General features: G+C 51.1%; 8 protein-coding genes across 8 annotated transcripts; 4 read left to right on the forward strand and 4 right to left on the reverse strand.

Annotated features, from left to right (window-relative positions):
* Positions 1–1,283: 1,283 nt before the first annotated feature.
* Positions 1,284–2,797, forward strand: COCVIDRAFT_89505 (hypothetical protein; the record flags this gene model as incomplete). The annotated part of the gene is made up of 3 exons (XM_014704874.1): positions 1,284–1,689; positions 1,755–2,096; positions 2,145–2,797. 3 exons carry the CDS (start codon positions 1,284–1,286, stop codon positions 2,795–2,797), a joined length of 1,401 nt encoding a protein of 466 aa, XP_014560360.1.
* Positions 2,798–3,724: 927 nt separating this feature from the next.
* Positions 3,725–5,944, forward strand: COCVIDRAFT_34591 (hypothetical protein; the record flags this gene model as incomplete). Its single annotated transcript, XM_014704875.1, has 7 exons — positions 3,725–3,842; positions 4,313–4,515; positions 4,623–4,716; positions 4,758–5,064; positions 5,299–5,315; positions 5,588–5,778; positions 5,858–5,944. 7 exons carry the CDS (start codon positions 3,725–3,727, stop codon positions 5,942–5,944), a joined length of 1,017 nt encoding a protein of 338 aa, XP_014560361.1.
* A 281-nt stretch (positions 5,945–6,225) lies between these two features.
* Positions 6,226–6,531, reverse strand: COCVIDRAFT_89596 (hypothetical protein; the record flags this gene model as incomplete). The annotated part of the gene is made up of 1 exon (XM_014704876.1): positions 6,226–6,531. A coding segment is annotated over one exon (306 nt), but the record flags the coding sequence as incomplete, so codon positions are not given.
* Positions 6,532–6,675: 144 nt separating this feature from the next.
* On the reverse strand, positions 6,676–6,972 carry COCVIDRAFT_34592 (hypothetical protein; the record flags this gene model as incomplete). Its single annotated transcript, XM_014704877.1, has 2 exons — positions 6,676–6,813; positions 6,871–6,972. 2 exons carry the CDS (start codon positions 6,970–6,972, stop codon positions 6,676–6,678), a joined length of 240 nt encoding a protein of 79 aa, XP_014560363.1.
* Positions 6,973–8,497: 1,525 nt separating this feature from the next.
* COCVIDRAFT_89468 (hypothetical protein) lies at positions 8,498–10,573 on the reverse strand (the record flags this gene model as incomplete). The annotated part of the gene is made up of 4 exons (XM_014704878.1): positions 8,498–8,830; positions 8,892–10,225; positions 10,284–10,352; positions 10,420–10,573. The coding sequence occupies 4 exons, from the start codon at positions 10,571–10,573 to the stop codon at positions 8,498–8,500; spliced, it is 1,890 nt and encodes a 629-aa protein (XP_014560364.1).
* Positions 10,574–11,018: 445 nt separating this feature from the next.
* COCVIDRAFT_89534 (hypothetical protein) lies at positions 11,019–12,398 on the forward strand (the record flags this gene model as incomplete). The annotated part of the gene is made up of 1 exon (XM_014704879.1): positions 11,019–12,398. One exon carries the CDS (start codon positions 11,019–11,021, stop codon positions 12,396–12,398), a length of 1,380 nt encoding a protein of 459 aa, XP_014560365.1.
* A 914-nt stretch (positions 12,399–13,312) lies between these two features.
* Positions 13,313–14,337, forward strand: COCVIDRAFT_23508 (hypothetical protein; the record flags this gene model as incomplete). The annotated part of the gene is made up of 4 exons (XM_014704809.1): positions 13,313–13,566; positions 13,617–13,666; positions 13,714–14,043; positions 14,096–14,337. 4 exons carry the CDS (start codon positions 13,313–13,315, stop codon positions 14,335–14,337), a joined length of 876 nt encoding a protein of 291 aa, XP_014560295.1.
* Positions 14,338–14,733: 396 nt separating this feature from the next.
* COCVIDRAFT_34596 (hypothetical protein) lies at positions 14,734–15,134 on the reverse strand (the record flags this gene model as incomplete). Its single annotated transcript, XM_014704880.1, has 2 exons — positions 14,734–14,852; positions 14,909–15,134. The coding sequence occupies 2 exons, from the start codon at positions 15,132–15,134 to the stop codon at positions 14,734–14,736; spliced, it is 345 nt and encodes a 114-aa protein (XP_014560366.1).
* Between the last annotated feature and the right edge of the window lie 1,102 nt (positions 15,135–16,236).

A 16,236-nucleotide genomic window follows, 5' to 3' on the forward strand; every position in this document is an offset into this window, starting at 1 on the left:
TGCGTCCTCCTCTCGTCCTCGTCATCTGAGATCCCCGACACCACTGCTCCAACCCCAGCCCAGCCCAGCCCTAGCTAGCTCAATCACCACTATCATCACCACCATTTGCCTAACCCCCCTCCCCCTCCCCCTCCCTCAACGTTCGCGTGCACAGAGCCTTTCTAAATTAACCTCACGTAGCCTGTCCATGATGCTTGACGGATTGACGGCTCCTGCAGTGCGCCGCCATCAATACGGCCCTTATATAGCATCGGACCCAACGACACATTATCGTATAGTTTGCTCCACTAGACCTAGGTAGGAAATTATCGTGGCTTGAGCACCCCCCCTCCAAGCGTCGCAAATACAAGTGGATCACGCCGCCGCTGACGCTAGGCGGCTACCGCTGGCTGTCATCGCATCACACCGTCGAGACATGACAGGCAGAGTGTCCCAAAGCACCACACAAGTCCAAAGGGGTCCGAGAGCCAACAGGTCATGACGCTTGGACTCTAGCCCTCGTCCGTCTTCACACCCTTCCATCCATACCCGCACATCACTTGGCTCATGCAGGCCCACCAACAGCAACCTGGCCTCGCAAAGATGATCTTGTGCTTGTGAGGAAGGAGGGCTGTTGAACCCTGTGAAATCCTTTGGTGCAAAAAAAAGGCGCCCTAACGCAGCTGTCCTGTCGCGTAGTAGCGTCGTCGACATACCTCGCCACTTTTAATCATCCACGCATTCAACCAAACAGCGTCGTCTAAATTTCTATATGCGGACCCTACTCGTCCTTGGTCGTATGCAGCTATTGCTTTTGGCGCCCTCTCTACTTTGAACATTTCAATACACCCCCGCTGAGGCACAGCTTGCTGCTGTACAAACGACTAACTGCCAAACTACCCGTCACTTATTATTATTATTAGTGTCAGTGCGCAACTGCTTCATCCTCGCTTTCCTACCACGTCGTTTTATTTGCCCAGGCCCTTGACTATTCCTCGTTCTCGGCCCCGGCCTGTCAGTGCGTTTACGAAAGTATTGATTAGATCAGGATTCCCATGGCTCGGTAGATCAGCAAGTGTCCCGCCAACTACTCCCGCAGACCAGATCGTAGTGCCGGCTCCAACGTTTGAGAAGTCGCTTTGCCCTACCTTCAAGGTATGTATCGCCGTTTAGCTCCCTTTCCATCAATCTCCTGTTGTGGGGCCCTTGCTGAACTTTAAACATTTGATGCTTATATCCTTAGGTCCTTCAATGCGCCACCAGGTTTTGGGCACTGACACTCGGGTCTTGCGACAATATTACACATGGCTGTAGTTACAGAACGCCGCGCAAAGAAAACGGTATCTCGACTCGAACACTCGTTGCTTTTACAACCTGTTCAAGACGCCATGCCCTTCAACCCCTCGAACCAAACTCCTGGGTTTAACACTCACTCCCATGCCGCCGAGACCACTACCACCACACCCAGCCCCACAGAACGAACCGAGCCCTTCCAAGGTAGCCTAACTAGCCAGGAACCTACTGCTCAACCTCACACCAACGCGAGCAAAAAGAGACGCTCTCCCAAAACCAAAGCTTCTGGAGAGCTTCGCAAGTCCACCTCAACTCCACACATGCGTCACCTAGCCCTTGCCAACCCTGGCGACCTGTCGCCAACAAGCAACAAACCGCGCAATAAGCTGGGCTATCATCGAACTTCGGTTGCATGTGGTGAGTCCATGAAGCGCCTCCTGTTGCTAACAAGATCGTGACAACTGACTTGGTGGTTCAAACAGGACATTGCAGAAGGCGCAAGATTCGATGCCTGTTAGCACCCGATGATCGTCATGGCCGCTGCTCAAACTGCATTCGACTGAAGAAGGAATGCAACTTCTATCCAGTAGAGCACAATGCCGACATGCCACAGTCGCAATCCATCTCGTCCAAATCAAACAGTGCAGTGCAGCCAGCCACACCGGTTTCTACCTCACCCAGGCACCCTCTTTCCGCCTCTGGAGATGCAATGGGCGACTTCAGGACGCCTTTCTCAGGGCCACCTTCAGCGGCGCAACCTCTGAGCTATGGCTACCCCATGGACCTCGAAAACGATCCACATCACGCACACGGCTCCAACGGTTGTAAGTATCACACGACAGCTCCTCTCTACGACACACTAACGACCGCAGTAGCCGTGCAACAGCCCTCCTATCCTTACCCACCCCCTATAGATACTCAGTGGCCGCCGACCAACAGCTTCTTGCCGTCTTCTACCGTAGCTGAAAGTCCATCATGGCGACATTCGCCTTCGACAGTAAACTCTGCATACGGAAGTGAATCCAATGTTTCAGGTGGACACACTCCAGCTGCCATGAGCACAAGTTCCACCATGTCCTACGGCCCTCAAGATGGACACTGGGGGCAGCAGCCCTCATTCCAACCACCGTCTCGTTCAATGTCTTACGGAAACATTGAGGGTCTTCCACAGCAATATTCTGGCCAGGGTCTGGGCATCCAAAACGACAACTACCGGCGAACCTCTCCATATCCTTTTCCAGCAACGATAGACACAACCCCCTCTACCATACATGCGACCACACTGAGCAGTTCAGGCTCCGCACCCCTTTCTGCGCCCGTGGCCCCAAATCATTCCTACTACCCGCCAACGTGGACTTCATACGACACGGTGCCAAGCCATGGTGCGCCAATGCCCTCATCCGCGCGATCGATGAGTGCGCATTGGTTTGGAGAGCCGGGACACTTGGATCGCGTACAAGAAGAGGCAACACCCCCGGTTGGATTTGCCCAGACAGGCTTGCCGCAATTCTATTCGGCATCGTGAAGCGCTTCTGCACCTCTGGGGAGACTCTCACTAATTTGGCGAAGATTCATCGCAATACAGACACCATGAGTCCAAGACACACGTACATACAAGACGCATATTTCAGACCCGTTCTTTCAGGATTGAATGGATGTATAAGACTTGATCAGTTTTGCTACTGCGTGTCTTTTGTTGGTACAAGAGCAGGTTATTAAAGGAGTTTCAAGGCGTGATTGCATGATTGGGTCCGACATGATCCAGTTGTTCTGCTTTTTCCAACGGCTCTGCAACAGTTGCGGCAGGCCCATGGCATTGGTGCATAGCAGTTCTTGATAGACTGTTGATTTGTTTTTCCATCGTTCATCCAGCATTTGCTTGACAAGGCCAGTCTCTTGATTATTTTTTTCACGTTTAGCGCTCTCATCAGACAGTTCGGGTACGCATTTCAGTCTATCAAATTTTGTATAAATAGCACGAATTAGACCGCCACCATCTGGCCCGGCAGGGTTAGGGGCTCGCGTATGACGCTTGTAGCATGCGCATACAATCGGAGACACCCAAATACAAGTTAACGCTACCTCACCGCTAGAAGTACCTCGGCAGATGAATGAGGCCATGGTTTTTTTTTTCACTTTTGCCATCGTCTGCTGCAAGGGAATGATACGTTACTTTCCATGGTTTGGTTGGATGGATGTATGGCAGGTCAGTGCGCAGTCCGATGTCGAAGTTCCCATAAGCTGATTTCCAAGGATCCCAAGGTATGTACTCCGTATCGTACATGCCAAACACGTTTCGAACGGAGCTTACTCCCACGGCGCCCACTTTTTTCTATCTTACCAGAACAAGGCACATCCGTGCCAGATTGGGTCGTTGGTGGCTTCGGTTTCGGATACGTTTTTTCTCTCTCATCAGAGCTGTAGCACATTTCTTCTAATAGCCTAACGACCGATGACCATCCGAGGCGCAACGACGCACGCTAACGATTGGTATTCGTTTAGCGACCATGGAGTTGGAGGCATAGTGGAATCTAGGCATGATTTGATTCGTCACATGTATTTGGCTAGATGTATGGCTAACGTCCTTCCTTTTCTGCTAATCGATCAGGCGTATGGGTATACGTGTGTACGTATGAAGCACACATGTCCATCTGTCCATCTGTAACACAAGACGTGCGGGTCACGGGCCGACTTGTTGCCAAACGGGTGGTGGGCAGGACATGGCATAGAATTTGCAAAGTGAAAGCACTGACGTTTAGGCTGTTTTAATCATCATCATCGTCATCGTCATCAGCATCAGCACCGCCGCCACCGGTACCTGCGTATGATAATAACACGGATGATGAAGCAAGGCGCTATTACCTCGGCTCTGCTCCAAGTGTAATCTTAATGTGGTCTCGTAGGACGAAACCGGTATTACTATACAGAAGGGGAGTAACCTTGCTTGCAGCAGAGAATAGTGGCAATTGGATGAGATTGCACAACTGATGCCCAGACCCTTCAGTGTTGTCGTGGCTGGCTCATCAAACGGACGGAATAGTTACGCACAAGGTTCCCGGGCCCTCGGTTATTGCAAAAAAGAGAGCTAGCAATAACGACAAGGTAGAGCAGCTATTTTTGCCCACTTTATTGCTCTTCTCCACGCTCTCTTTGGCCGACGAGCACACGGACGCTGTCGGCTCGACTCCACAGTCGCCCGTGATCCTTCAAATTCCGGAGCTCGCGACCATGTTGCTGTGTCGTGTTGGTGGTTGATGGTGCGGAGGCGAACGGAGATTGCTTTTTCCTCATATCCTCCGTTTCCCTAGACTTGGTGGGAATTTTTCTTTCCTTTTCCCGCTACCACACAGCCGGGAAGGAGGCCCGTCGACGTTGCTCCGAAAAAAAGGCGCTTGCACTTGAGCGGGTTTCGACTACAGACTACGCCTGCTGATCAGTGGTATCGTGTGAATCATGCATTATCAAAGAAGTCGAGGGAAAAAAAGCCTCGGTTGCTGATGATCCTCTCGGCCGTGTTACTGCAAGTAGCTTGGGGTGTGAAGCAGGCGGAGCGACTCCGACTAGGCGGATAAGCAGCTGTGGGCTTGATGGGACTTTGTTACGAAAGGATGCAACTCTTTTTGCTTATTCCCAGTCGGTTGCTACTGCAGGATTCTCTTCCTTGGGCCTGGTGCAGTGCGGGTCCAGAGGACCTGTACTGGTGAAGGGTCTGCATCTGCATGTGGAGAGGGTGCGTCGAATCACTAGCTCGCAGCGTAGTGGATATGCAGGAGTCGTATCGGGCATGGCCAAGTGCGTGCGCTTGTGTTGCAACTGTGTAAGAAAGCTGGTGCAAGGGCCGTGGAAGCACACAGCCGGGACTGAGCGGTTCTCGTAACTACTAGGCAACGGACTCGTGATGCCGTTTGCACAGAGTAATTAATGATGGTGCATAGGCCGCCGTCATAGCATGCAGCCCTATGCGCGGACGGACGACATGTTCGCTGAAGACTGTGCCAAGGACAGCAGCAAATGATGGTGGCACAGCGTGTTGGGTCCTTCTGGTAGGCCTGCAACGCTTGTGCCTAAAACGGCCTAGTGGCGTGCTGTGTCTGTGGGTTTTTGCTCCTCGTTAGACCCAGATTGTGCATCCAGTCCAGCCCCCCTGTCCATTCAACCCCCCTTCCCCCCATTCATCATCCATCCATCCATTCATCCAACCATCCATCGTCGTCTTTGCTCTCCGCTCTCCGCTCCGGCCTCGCCGCACACACCACCAAGCTGTCATCGAGTTGGACTCAAATCGACAATGACAACGTCACTAGCGCCACAAAAGCCGGCCGTTACCGTGTGACAGTTCATCGGCTCGTGGACCCTGCAATGGAAGGTTACAACGCCTATCGCAGTCGTGCCCCTCTCAACCTCGACCTTGTTCGTCAGGCCAACCAAGCACATGCACGTGGATACGTATTGCTCCTCCATTATCACCTCGCCGTTCTGTTCAAGCACGCAGCGCACCAACAACAAGTCTGCAATCGCGATAACCCATCACGTCACTCCTCCGAGACCAAGTCGCGTCTCATGCCGCATACATGAACCCTGTCAGATCCGCCTGTCCGTGTCTCCTGCCAGCCGCCCTGACGCGCTCCGTACCTCCCGTTCCGCCTCGTCAAGACTCCACCATGGCCGATGAGGGCGCGGTATCCATTATGTAGTGGTACGTATTATGTATGCAATGAATTTTACCCATCCTAGCCCCTTGAAGTGACATGCTCTTGGCCCTGTTTAACCGCGCGCAAAATCATTCCATCCCACAAACCCAACAAATCGGAACGCCATGCAACCACTACTTAGCATGTCTAATCTCTACACCAATGAAGCTCCCTCCCAACCTTTTTTTCCAAACACCCAAACCACTATCCAGCGTATGCAAGCAAGGCAGCGTGACCTCAAAGCCATGCGCTCCTGCCTCCACTACGCTGCAAACGCCACCCTCTGCTTTACATTAGCCGTCAATCTTTCAATCCTTCCATCCGACCCGGGCAGGAAATCCGAACCACGCCACAAACCCACTTGCATCTGACAAACAATGCGCATGTGAATCCAAACACATGAAGCAAAACATGCGACCGTCCATATCCGCTCAACTGACAGGCGCCGTGACGCGCGATCGGACCTATTCGCCCTGACATACATGACGGCGTTTGCTTCTCCATAACACCATCTCTGACTTTCTTTCTGTCTCTCTCTCTCTTTCAATATCCTTCTCTTCGTATCCCGACAGGCTTTTGCGTTGGTTGGTGCAAGCGCGTATCGGTGATCGGTAAGGCAGTGCGCAAGCGTGGTCCCACGCGCGCGTACCAACAGCAATACAAGGTTTGACAAAACACACGCTACTATCTCGTCATCTAGGCCTTGGTCTCCTTACACAAGCAGCGCGTCAATCCTTTGGTTCGTGCGTTTGTGTCTTTGTAAGTACTCACGTGTGGAGTACCTGCATACGTCCATCCATCGATACCATTTGCATTCACATACCCATCTCTTTGAAGCATGGGTCCCCGCCTATCTGTTTTCGTCTCGCATCCGCGGCTGATGATGTGCATACGGGGTTTCTCCCACCGGTCCGCGGGACCATGGCAAGTGGAGAGAGGGAGGGGTGCGAGAGGTATGTGGGGGTGGTAAAAGAGAAAAGGACCAAACGAGCGAAATACCGCAAGTCATCCGAGCTTTTTTTCTTCTGTCTTTACCTCTAACTCGGAGTCGGAACACTGGGTTGTGGAGCCAGCCCCCCTTCTTCCTCCAGACCAGCCCCGTCGCTGCTCCTTCACCCACTTCACTTGCATTAGCGCCTTCCCGATTATTATTTTTTTGCTTCTTCCTTTGCGTCTCCACTCTTCCTTCCCTGCGTACTTCTTTCTAATGCTCTTTTGAGCCACCATGGCATTTGTGTAACGAGGACGTTGGAGAAACGGTCCGAAGACGAAAGAGGAAAATAAAAAACAACCCAAAACACCAAGGAAAAGTGATATGAGGATTTTTTTTGTTCTTTTCGGTCATTTTTTTTTCCACGTATACTACTCCTCATACACGCCACCACCTCACTCCCTTTTCCATCTCTCTCTTACACACACTTTCCTCACCTAAATCACCCTACACCCTCTCTTCCCTAGACTAAGGAAGATGTCACACGCCCAAAGCGAAAAACCCGCCTGTCTGCTTCCGCCCACCCTCCCAAAACACCCAAGGAAGCATACAACCGGCCACCACCATCTTGGCAAAAAAAGAACCCTCTCAGCTCTAACCACCCCATTCCCCCATCTCCTTGATCGGTGTCTCCCCCATAACCCCCATGTCCCAGTCAATACCTACAAATTCCCTAGTCCTTAGTCTTGTATTGTTGTATCAGAAAGCCACTCTACATTACGTACGTACGTACGTATCAAAGTATATGTGAGTAGAGTAGGTGTGAGTGGGGACAAATAAAAAGGTGGAACATACTTCATGTACGACATCTGAACACGGACCTCCCCCCCCCTCCCTCTCCTCCCCATTCCCCTATCCCCACTCTCTTGCTGGGAGGGGAGGGGGGAGGCGTCTGGAATTACATGGGGTATCCCTTTCATCTGGGTCGTATATCTGTATGTGTGTGGAGATTTGCTTTCAGCCCCGATGCTGCGGGTATATCTGGCAGGGTATAGGTGTGTGTGTGGGACGAGTCGACATTGTAGCCGACTTACTCAGGTATCTAGTGGCATTGAGGGGATGCAAGAGTCATGTGCGTAGGTTTACATCGCTGGAGTAAGTAATTTGCTACTTCGCCGACCTTTGTGGGGTCGGGTTCATCATGACTTGGTTTGCGAGATGGAGATGGAGATGGGGATGGGGATCGAGATTGTGCGTGGGAGGTGGGGTAGATACGAGGGGAGATACGAGGTGTAGATACGAGGTGTAGATACGAGGGTAAGATACGAGGGCGGGTATGTAAGATGTGTATGTGGTGGGATAAAGGGGGGGTGGAGATGATAAGGTAGTGTATACTTTCTCGTTAGATCTTAGAAGTTTTTGAGGGAGACGAGGAGAACATGGAAGAATAAGAGAGAAATATGACCCAAAGAAAACCTTTGCCCGATAACGAGAGTTTGCATAAAATGACGAGGAGAAAAAGACTTGTAGAAAGGCTACATATGTGCAGCATCATTTGTGACATCTATCTACATATTATATCTAACCCCCCCTACCGACTCCATTAATGAAACTTTGCTTCAACACTCCCATACCGTACCCCATCGACCTTGAGTTCAAAAACCAACCCTGCACTCTGACACCGCATGTCAAGGGTAAAATCCAGATTATCAAACTCAACCCCCTTTGTCGTTTTCAGGCGGGTAAACAGGCTTTTAGGCACGGTATTCAAGTCGGTGGTGAGTGTGCAAACGTTGATAAGATCCTTGGTAAGAGAGTCCGGGGCAACATCAGCGTCGCAGGCAATGAGGTCGTCTTCTACCACGAGAGATTGACCGGGGCGGAAGTTGCGTGTATAGTGAAAAGATATGGGACGGGATTCGGATACTTGGGCGCCCTGCAATTGGTAAGTGTTAGTGGACTGGTGGTGTAGCTAAAGGGGGGGAACGCAGTATTACCTTTGCAATATGCCATTGCATTCGGTCAGACACCATCCACCGCTCCCATAGCGGACTCCAATAACGGTCGGAGATGGGGTGTTTGGACTCGTCAAAAACAGTTGCGTAGCTTGTGCCGTAATGCCAGCGACTTCGTCGGCTGATGACCATGTTGCCCTCTAGACCTCTCAGTACGGCGCCGCGCACGACAGCAGTCCATGCATGTATGGGTTGGTATATCTCAATAGACTGCGCCGCGTCCGGAGCGACGTAATGGGTTGCCCTCTCGGTATATGGTGGAGGCGGCGCGCTGTTGAAATGTGACTTCATCCGACTGTAGAGGTAATTGCTCTGCCCGAATCCTCCAACGAGAATTATGCCACACACCAGACCTCCTTTCGCTCGTATACTCTCCACTTGACCCTCTACCAAATGTATGACCTCTTCAATAACCGGATCAAATAGACTCTTGACTTGCTCGGCACTCATGACGAGGAACCCGGAATCCAGCCCCGCCTCTTCGTCATCTGGCAGGCCTGGGAAGGGAATGTTGACTTCACTATGCTCCTCCTCATTGAAGTTGCGCTTGACAAATTCTTCGAAATACTTCAAGCCCATGTTCCACGTCTTTTGCTTTTTCTCGCGCATCCACGTGTACCGCTCTGCTCCAATTCGTTGCTTAACATGTTCTTCGAAGCGGTAGTTGATAAAAGTCGAGCCACAGAGGCCACCAGTTCCAACAGCCGACTCTTCAACACGCAAAGGGTGTAGTTGATTAATCTTGTAGGCAATCAGATCGACTGTGCCGCCTCCAGCATCGCATACGATAAAGTTGTCGCCGGTCCTGAGGTGGTTTGGTTGAATGGCCTCGAGGGTATATACGGCAGCCGCTTCGGGTTCAGATATGAGCTTCAGTTCATGTCTGTTGCCCATGCCAGCCTTTTCGGCAGCCTTCAGAGTCGCATCCTTGGCCGCGTCTGACCACACAGCAGGTACCGTGAGGACAAACTCGACTTTGGTCAAACCAATAAACGCCTCGCCATATCTCCGGGTCAAGGTCTCCATGGTATGCTTGTATATTTGCGACAGGTAGTCGGTGGCTGCCTCAATAACTGTCTTGCCGTGCTTGCGCAGCTGGGCGGCCGTGTCCAGAGGCGACACATAATGCGGAAGCTTCTGATTTCGATCGAGGAAGAGCTTGATACATCGAAGGCGCGTCTCGTCTGGCTTGAACTGGAAGCCCCATTTGATGGTCGGCGCGGGCTTGGTTAACGCATTGAGCGAGGCAGTAGAGTCGCGTTCAAGGGCCGGTTCGGCGTAGCCAATCTCTGTAGGGACCTTGTCGGAGGTGATACCTGAGGGCGCGTGTTAACTCTTCGAGGTACATGGTGTCGTGGATGCACAAAAACTCACCATTTCCACCGGGCCAAGTCTTGATGATGTCAATGTCGTCAGGATTCGCGCTGTACACGGCAGCAACGCCTGTCGGTGGTCAGCCTTGGTTCGCATTAGGCGGCACGATTACCGTAGTTGTAATGGGTGTGTCTACCGCTGTATGTGGTCCCGAAGTCAACACCTACAACCAGCCTGTCTTTGGGGGGAGTGGCGGGCGGTGGCAAGCTGCCAGCGTCCACGCTGCCATTGGAGCCCGGGTTGAAGGTAGTGGGTATGCTACTCCCTCTGCTGGGGAATGTGCTCTTCATTTTCAGCTCCCCGGTCTTCGTGCTGGCTGTGGCGGTGCTATGGGCGTCGAAGGACAGGCGTGGGCGTCGCGTGGGGTACTATGTCCGCGGGGCTGAATCCTGCCAGAGGAGAGCAGAAGCTCATTGAGGTGCAACGGCGCGTACAGGAGACGCCGCCGTTATCAAGCGGTTTTTCTTGAGATCATTGCACAATCTGGGTCCCGGGGTAGAGCGTGGTGGCAGGCTGAAGCCTAGGTAGGTCACGGTATGTACACGAAGATGTCGGATGCAGCAGCTGCAGGGGCAACCATGGTGGGCTGGCCCAAAGCTGCACGATTGGGTCTCGTCAGTTGGTCTCTTGACGGCAGTTCACCTCGACACCATCCCAAGTCTCAGCCTTGTACAGAACCTTGAATATCATGGTGATTCCGATGCAGTCCTGAACTCGCCATGTTTCGTCTCAATTATGACCGAACGAAAGAGCTCTGGTAGGCTGCAACCCCACCACCGCCAACCACAGTCGCAGTCGCAGTCACAGTCACAGTCCACGTTAAACAACACCACTACCCCGCCAAAAGCCTCACGAATTGCTTCCAATGTGCCCAAGGACCAAGCACGCCGACGCATATTTCCTTTGAATGATATGCACAAGCACCAGAGTGGACGCACACCGGGGCCTAGCCAGCCCACCACCAACGTCGATGATTCAACACCACCTAGCCAGGATGCCACTAATGAATCGGGCCAGCAGCATACCCAGTCGCCTTCAGCCACGGAAAAAGCGCGCAGAGACTCGAGCAACCTTTGGGAGAGCACAATGAATGACGCCGTACAGCGCGAAAGCGAAGAGCTCGTGCGCCAAAACCACGAACTACGTTGCCGGGTTGCCCAGTTGGAGGACCAGCTCATGTATCCGAACAGTGCTCGACAACACAGCGACCGGCCAAAATCACCAGACCAAGTAGGCGATCTGAAACTTCGTTTGCAGGCTGCGGGGAAAGAGTCACAGGAAAGACTCCAGCAAATCATTGCCCTCAAATCGAGCATATCATCTCTTACACGTGTGCAGTCTCAGATTACCGATAGCGACCTTGTGGTGTCCTTGTCCGAACTTGCAAACCGCGTCCGAGAATGGACGATCTCTAACCTCAGGCGGACCAAGCTGAACCTTGAAAATATACCTAAAGAAACCGAAGAAACAGTTTGCAAGCTGTATCCTCAATACAGGAGTGGTATCCAGGGTGCAGACAAGTTTGCCTTATATCAAGCTATTATCTCGACCTCGCTCATGCCCATTTTTGAAACACCTTTGGTCTTCGGGCTGCCAAAATCGCTCACGGCAATTCAGTCCTTTGCCGACGAGGTACAAGGCAGCGGTCCTGCCTATAGTGAATGGAAGCGCGCGACGATACAAGTGCTTGAGAATAGCAGAGTACAACCTGACCTTATAAGAGAACGGGAGGAATTGCTCCACCGTATCCTCGGGGATATTTGTCATCTGCTCTTTACCCTAACTTCCACTACCGTCACCTCGAGTGCGCAATCAGCACTAAGTGGGATTCTCAAGAATGCTGTAGACTTCCAACGAACACTGGCTCTTCAGAAAGCGCGTTACCAGCTCCTTTTCTTTCGCAGTGAAGGCAAGAAAATGTGCCTCGACGATCGTACAATGGAAGCTATCAATGATGTTGATTCCACCACGGACGACGATACTCCTATGGAGACGGACCGCACATTCCTCTTCTGCGTATTCCCTGGCCTCGTCAAGCATGGTGATGAGTGGGGTGAGCACGATGAGATGAGCAATGTTTTGCTCAAAGCAAGGGTTTGCTCTGGATTCGGGTAACCTTGATCTCAGCAGTGATGTAAAAGGTTACTGCTATCCAAGGACGGATTTTCGCACCCTTCGTTGAGCGTGTTGAGAGGAAGGAATGAGCATCATATCTCGCTAGTCCATGCAAATTCATCATAAAGCAGAAGACGATGACTCCGTGTTTGAATGGAAATTCTCTACTTCTCTTCCAAAATTGCCTCAACTCTTTCAGAGCGGCTTTTCGTATCTCGATGTCAACATCGTCTCCTTGCATATCAGTTCTGGGAAATGCGCTACCTCGATCAGATAGTTGGAGATACAAGTTCGACCATATCACCTATCCATGGGTGGCATTGAACCTGTCGTCTTTCATATTAAGACAAATTCTGATGCTGATTTTCTGGAGTAAAGCTCTAGTCATAAAGTGTTGAGTAGGGGGAGGATGCTGAACTGCAATGCAACAGGTGGATATCATTTCGCGATGCAACTACACCGTAAGTGAGTCGCTCAACTGTAATGCCACACAAAGGTCAGAAGAATGACGTTTTGTTTTGTAGATTCGATATTGCAAAATCCTGAGCTTCTGCAGCTCTAGGCGGTCAGAACGTGATACCGCGTGTGGATCGATCTGCCATGCCAGTGATTTCATCATGACCAATTCTTTGCATGCATCTCCCCTCACCTCACTGATAGTTGTTATTTGATTCGCTCACTCCAGTCACTTCACTCAGACACATCCGTTGTTTTTTGAATCTAGATTTTCTGCAATGTCGCTCCGAGTTCGTGACGTCATGGCAAACCGCCTTGCCCGCTACATTACAATTTCGGCCCCTCGACGTCTCACTCCCTCCCTCATTCCAAACCAGAGTTGCATGCGAGCATTCAATCGGACTAAGCAAATAACAAATCAACTTCAACCGCAACTTCAGCAACGCACATACTCCAACATGGCTCCCTCCAATAATCCCGAGCTCGAGATGGGCCAGGTCTTTGATGTCAAGGACAAGGTCGCCTTGGTCACCGGAGGAGGCTCTGGTATCGGACTCATGATCACCCAGACGTTGGCTGTTAATGGTGCCAAGGTATACATTGTCGGCAGGACGGAAGAGAAGCTTGAGAAGGTCGTTGAGGCACATGGACAAAACATTTCGGGACAAATCATTCCAATTGTCGGTGATGTCAGCACGAAAGAGGGTGTATCGTAAGTTTTCACATATATGTCGAGTATTGTAATGCTGACCTTGGATATAGTAAGATCAAGAAGGAGATTGAGTCAAAGGAAAAGTGTCTATGCATCCTAGGTAAGATTCCGTGGTTTGATTATTGGACCTGACTCTAACAAGAGCAGTAAACAATGCTGGAATTGCGCCGGAAAAGACTGAAGTTAAGGGAAGCTCAGAAGAGCTGGTCGAGAAGCTCTTCGATGGCACTACCGAAAAGGAGTGGCTCGACGTTTACCAAACCAATGTCGTTGGCCCATTCCTTATGAGCACAGCCTTCCTTCCTCTCCTGGAAAAGGCTACGGAGACACATAAGGGATACTCCGGAACCATCATCAACATCAGCTCCATCTCTGGTCACATCCGCATTTCACAGGGCCATTTTGCCTACAATAGCAGCAAGGGCGCCACCATCCATCTAAACAAGATGCTTGCCTCTGAGATTGCAAAGAACGGCAGTAAGTCTTACATATCACTGGATGCGTCTTGGTTCTCACTGACATCTTGTAGTCAAAGTTCGTGTCAACTCGATCGCCCCTGGTGTTTTCCCTTCGGAGATGACTACCCAGGAGAGCCGAGACGACAACCAGAAGAGCGAAATGCCCAAGGAGCACAAGCAGGGTCTTCCTGCCCAGCGTCCTGGAAAGGACCAGGACATGGCCGCTGCTATCCTATTCGCTGTTGGCTGTCAGTATCTCAACGGCCAGACCATCACTGTGGACGGCGGCTATGCCATTCAGGTCGGCAACTAAGTCGGTCGGTGTTATGATGACTCATGAGTTCTTCTAATCCGCTTCTTTACAAACTTTATGATGTATAATAGCATGATATATTCTAAGTCAGGATTGACCATAGTGTCACGAACTGTAATGTGTAGCGAATCGGCATGCATTGACTAAAGGTCGAAGGTTCTATCCACGTAATAGAAGAACTTCCTGTATGCATACCCGAACTTACTCATCCGATATGATTACAGTGTTCTCATGGCGACCTCAAAAAGAATGTGATTTTCCCATGTGGAACCATACGTGTCTTGCTCTTCAGTCACGCCTCGCACGTGCAGCAGCTCCCAACGCCTCTGCAGCGACGGCAGTACCTCCTGCGGCAGCTGCAACGGTGGCCGCACCATAGCCTCCCATCTGTTCTAATCAGCAACATGCCACACCAAAAATCAGATCCATACTTACCGCCGCAGACTGCAAGACCGCAAACGTACTTCCCGCAGATACCGCACCCATAGCCGACTGCACCCCGGCAGCAAGCGACCCTGCAATCATCTATAAGCTTTTGTTTGATACCGTTTGGCACATATGACAGCCTTACCAGCGATGACACCGCTACCCGAAAACCCGACAATAGCCAACAGTGGCGTTGTAATGACACCAGGAACGAGCAGCAGCGCAGCACTCCCGATATGACCGAGTGTACGCAGCGGGTGCTTGGCCACGTAGCGCACAATAGGTGGTGCGATGCGACGGAACATTTCTTCAACCGTGTTCTTGACTGCGTTGATGGCGTTTTGGACAAAGTTTGATACCGTGTTTCCCATTGTGTAAGGGGGGTTTGTGGTTGATACACTGCGAGGTAGGTGGACTATGGGGTATTTGTAGTTTGGAGAAAGATTTCGTAAGGCGGGGGGTGAAAAGCTGGGTCACGTTCACTCGTCACTGTTCACGGTTGGGGTGGTTGGCACACGTGTGGGGTTGTTGCGTGCTGTGCCGCATAGGATGAGTTGAACGGAGGGTGTTGCTCTTGTCCTTCTAGGAAGGTCTAGATTCTCGTTTGTTCACATGGAATTGAGGTCTTCTATTCGGCTCATTGAACGCATGAAGGTGTTTTGTGGTGTTCTCGCGCACATAGGGTTGCGATGGGCCTCATAGGATGGCATGAATATTGGGATTCTCCAACCGCGCGCTTGCGTGCTGCACCGCCACCACTATCACTATACGTGTTAATGCGTTCTTCCATATCAAGTATATAATCAGCTCATTCCCTTCTTATGAAACAATTTTCCTGCTTAAAAGAGACTTCACAGCGCCGGTTCGACGGCCTTTTCGGCAACCGCGCCTCTCAGCCTTGTGGTAAAGGATTGTTCTAACGAAGTGGACCCAGAAATATCGTTAACGCCTCCTTCATTAATTAAATAAGAGAAAAGTTAAGGAAGCTAGGCCATCGTGTCTCGTGCAACGGCTGGAAGACGTAGTGGCAGAAAGCCCCATGAGAACGTGCTTAGATTGAACATTAGCTCAACATTTATACCAGCTTGACAGTTGATGCAAAATTACACAGAGGGCTCTTTAGCCGCTCGTAAAATCACCTATGGACAATTGTATTCGCCGTCGTTAACCGTAGGCCTTGTCCAGCCCCCTTCTCCCACGTTTAACTACGTATGTCTCTTACTGAGAGATAAAGCATCAGTTCTCAATATTGTGAGCTAGGCTTTTAAAAGTTTTGACCGGTAAACTGAGACGCTACCACATAGTACATTGAGACGAGGGGAGATAGGTGCCTCTTTTACTGGCGGACATGACACCGTCATCATAATGCTGTTGGAAGGTTAGCAGTGAACACACAAACAGAAATACTCAAGACACCGCCTTCACAGACATGGCAATAAGACATTCAAATGGGACTGTTCGTAGCTTTGGGTT

The sequence above is a fragment of the Bipolaris victoriae genome, assembly GCF_000527765.1.
Source record: "Bipolaris victoriae FI3 unplaced genomic scaffold scaffold_12, whole genome shotgun sequence".
Lineage (NCBI taxonomy): Eukaryota > Fungi > Ascomycota > Dothideomycetes > Pleosporales > Pleosporaceae > Bipolaris > Bipolaris victoriae.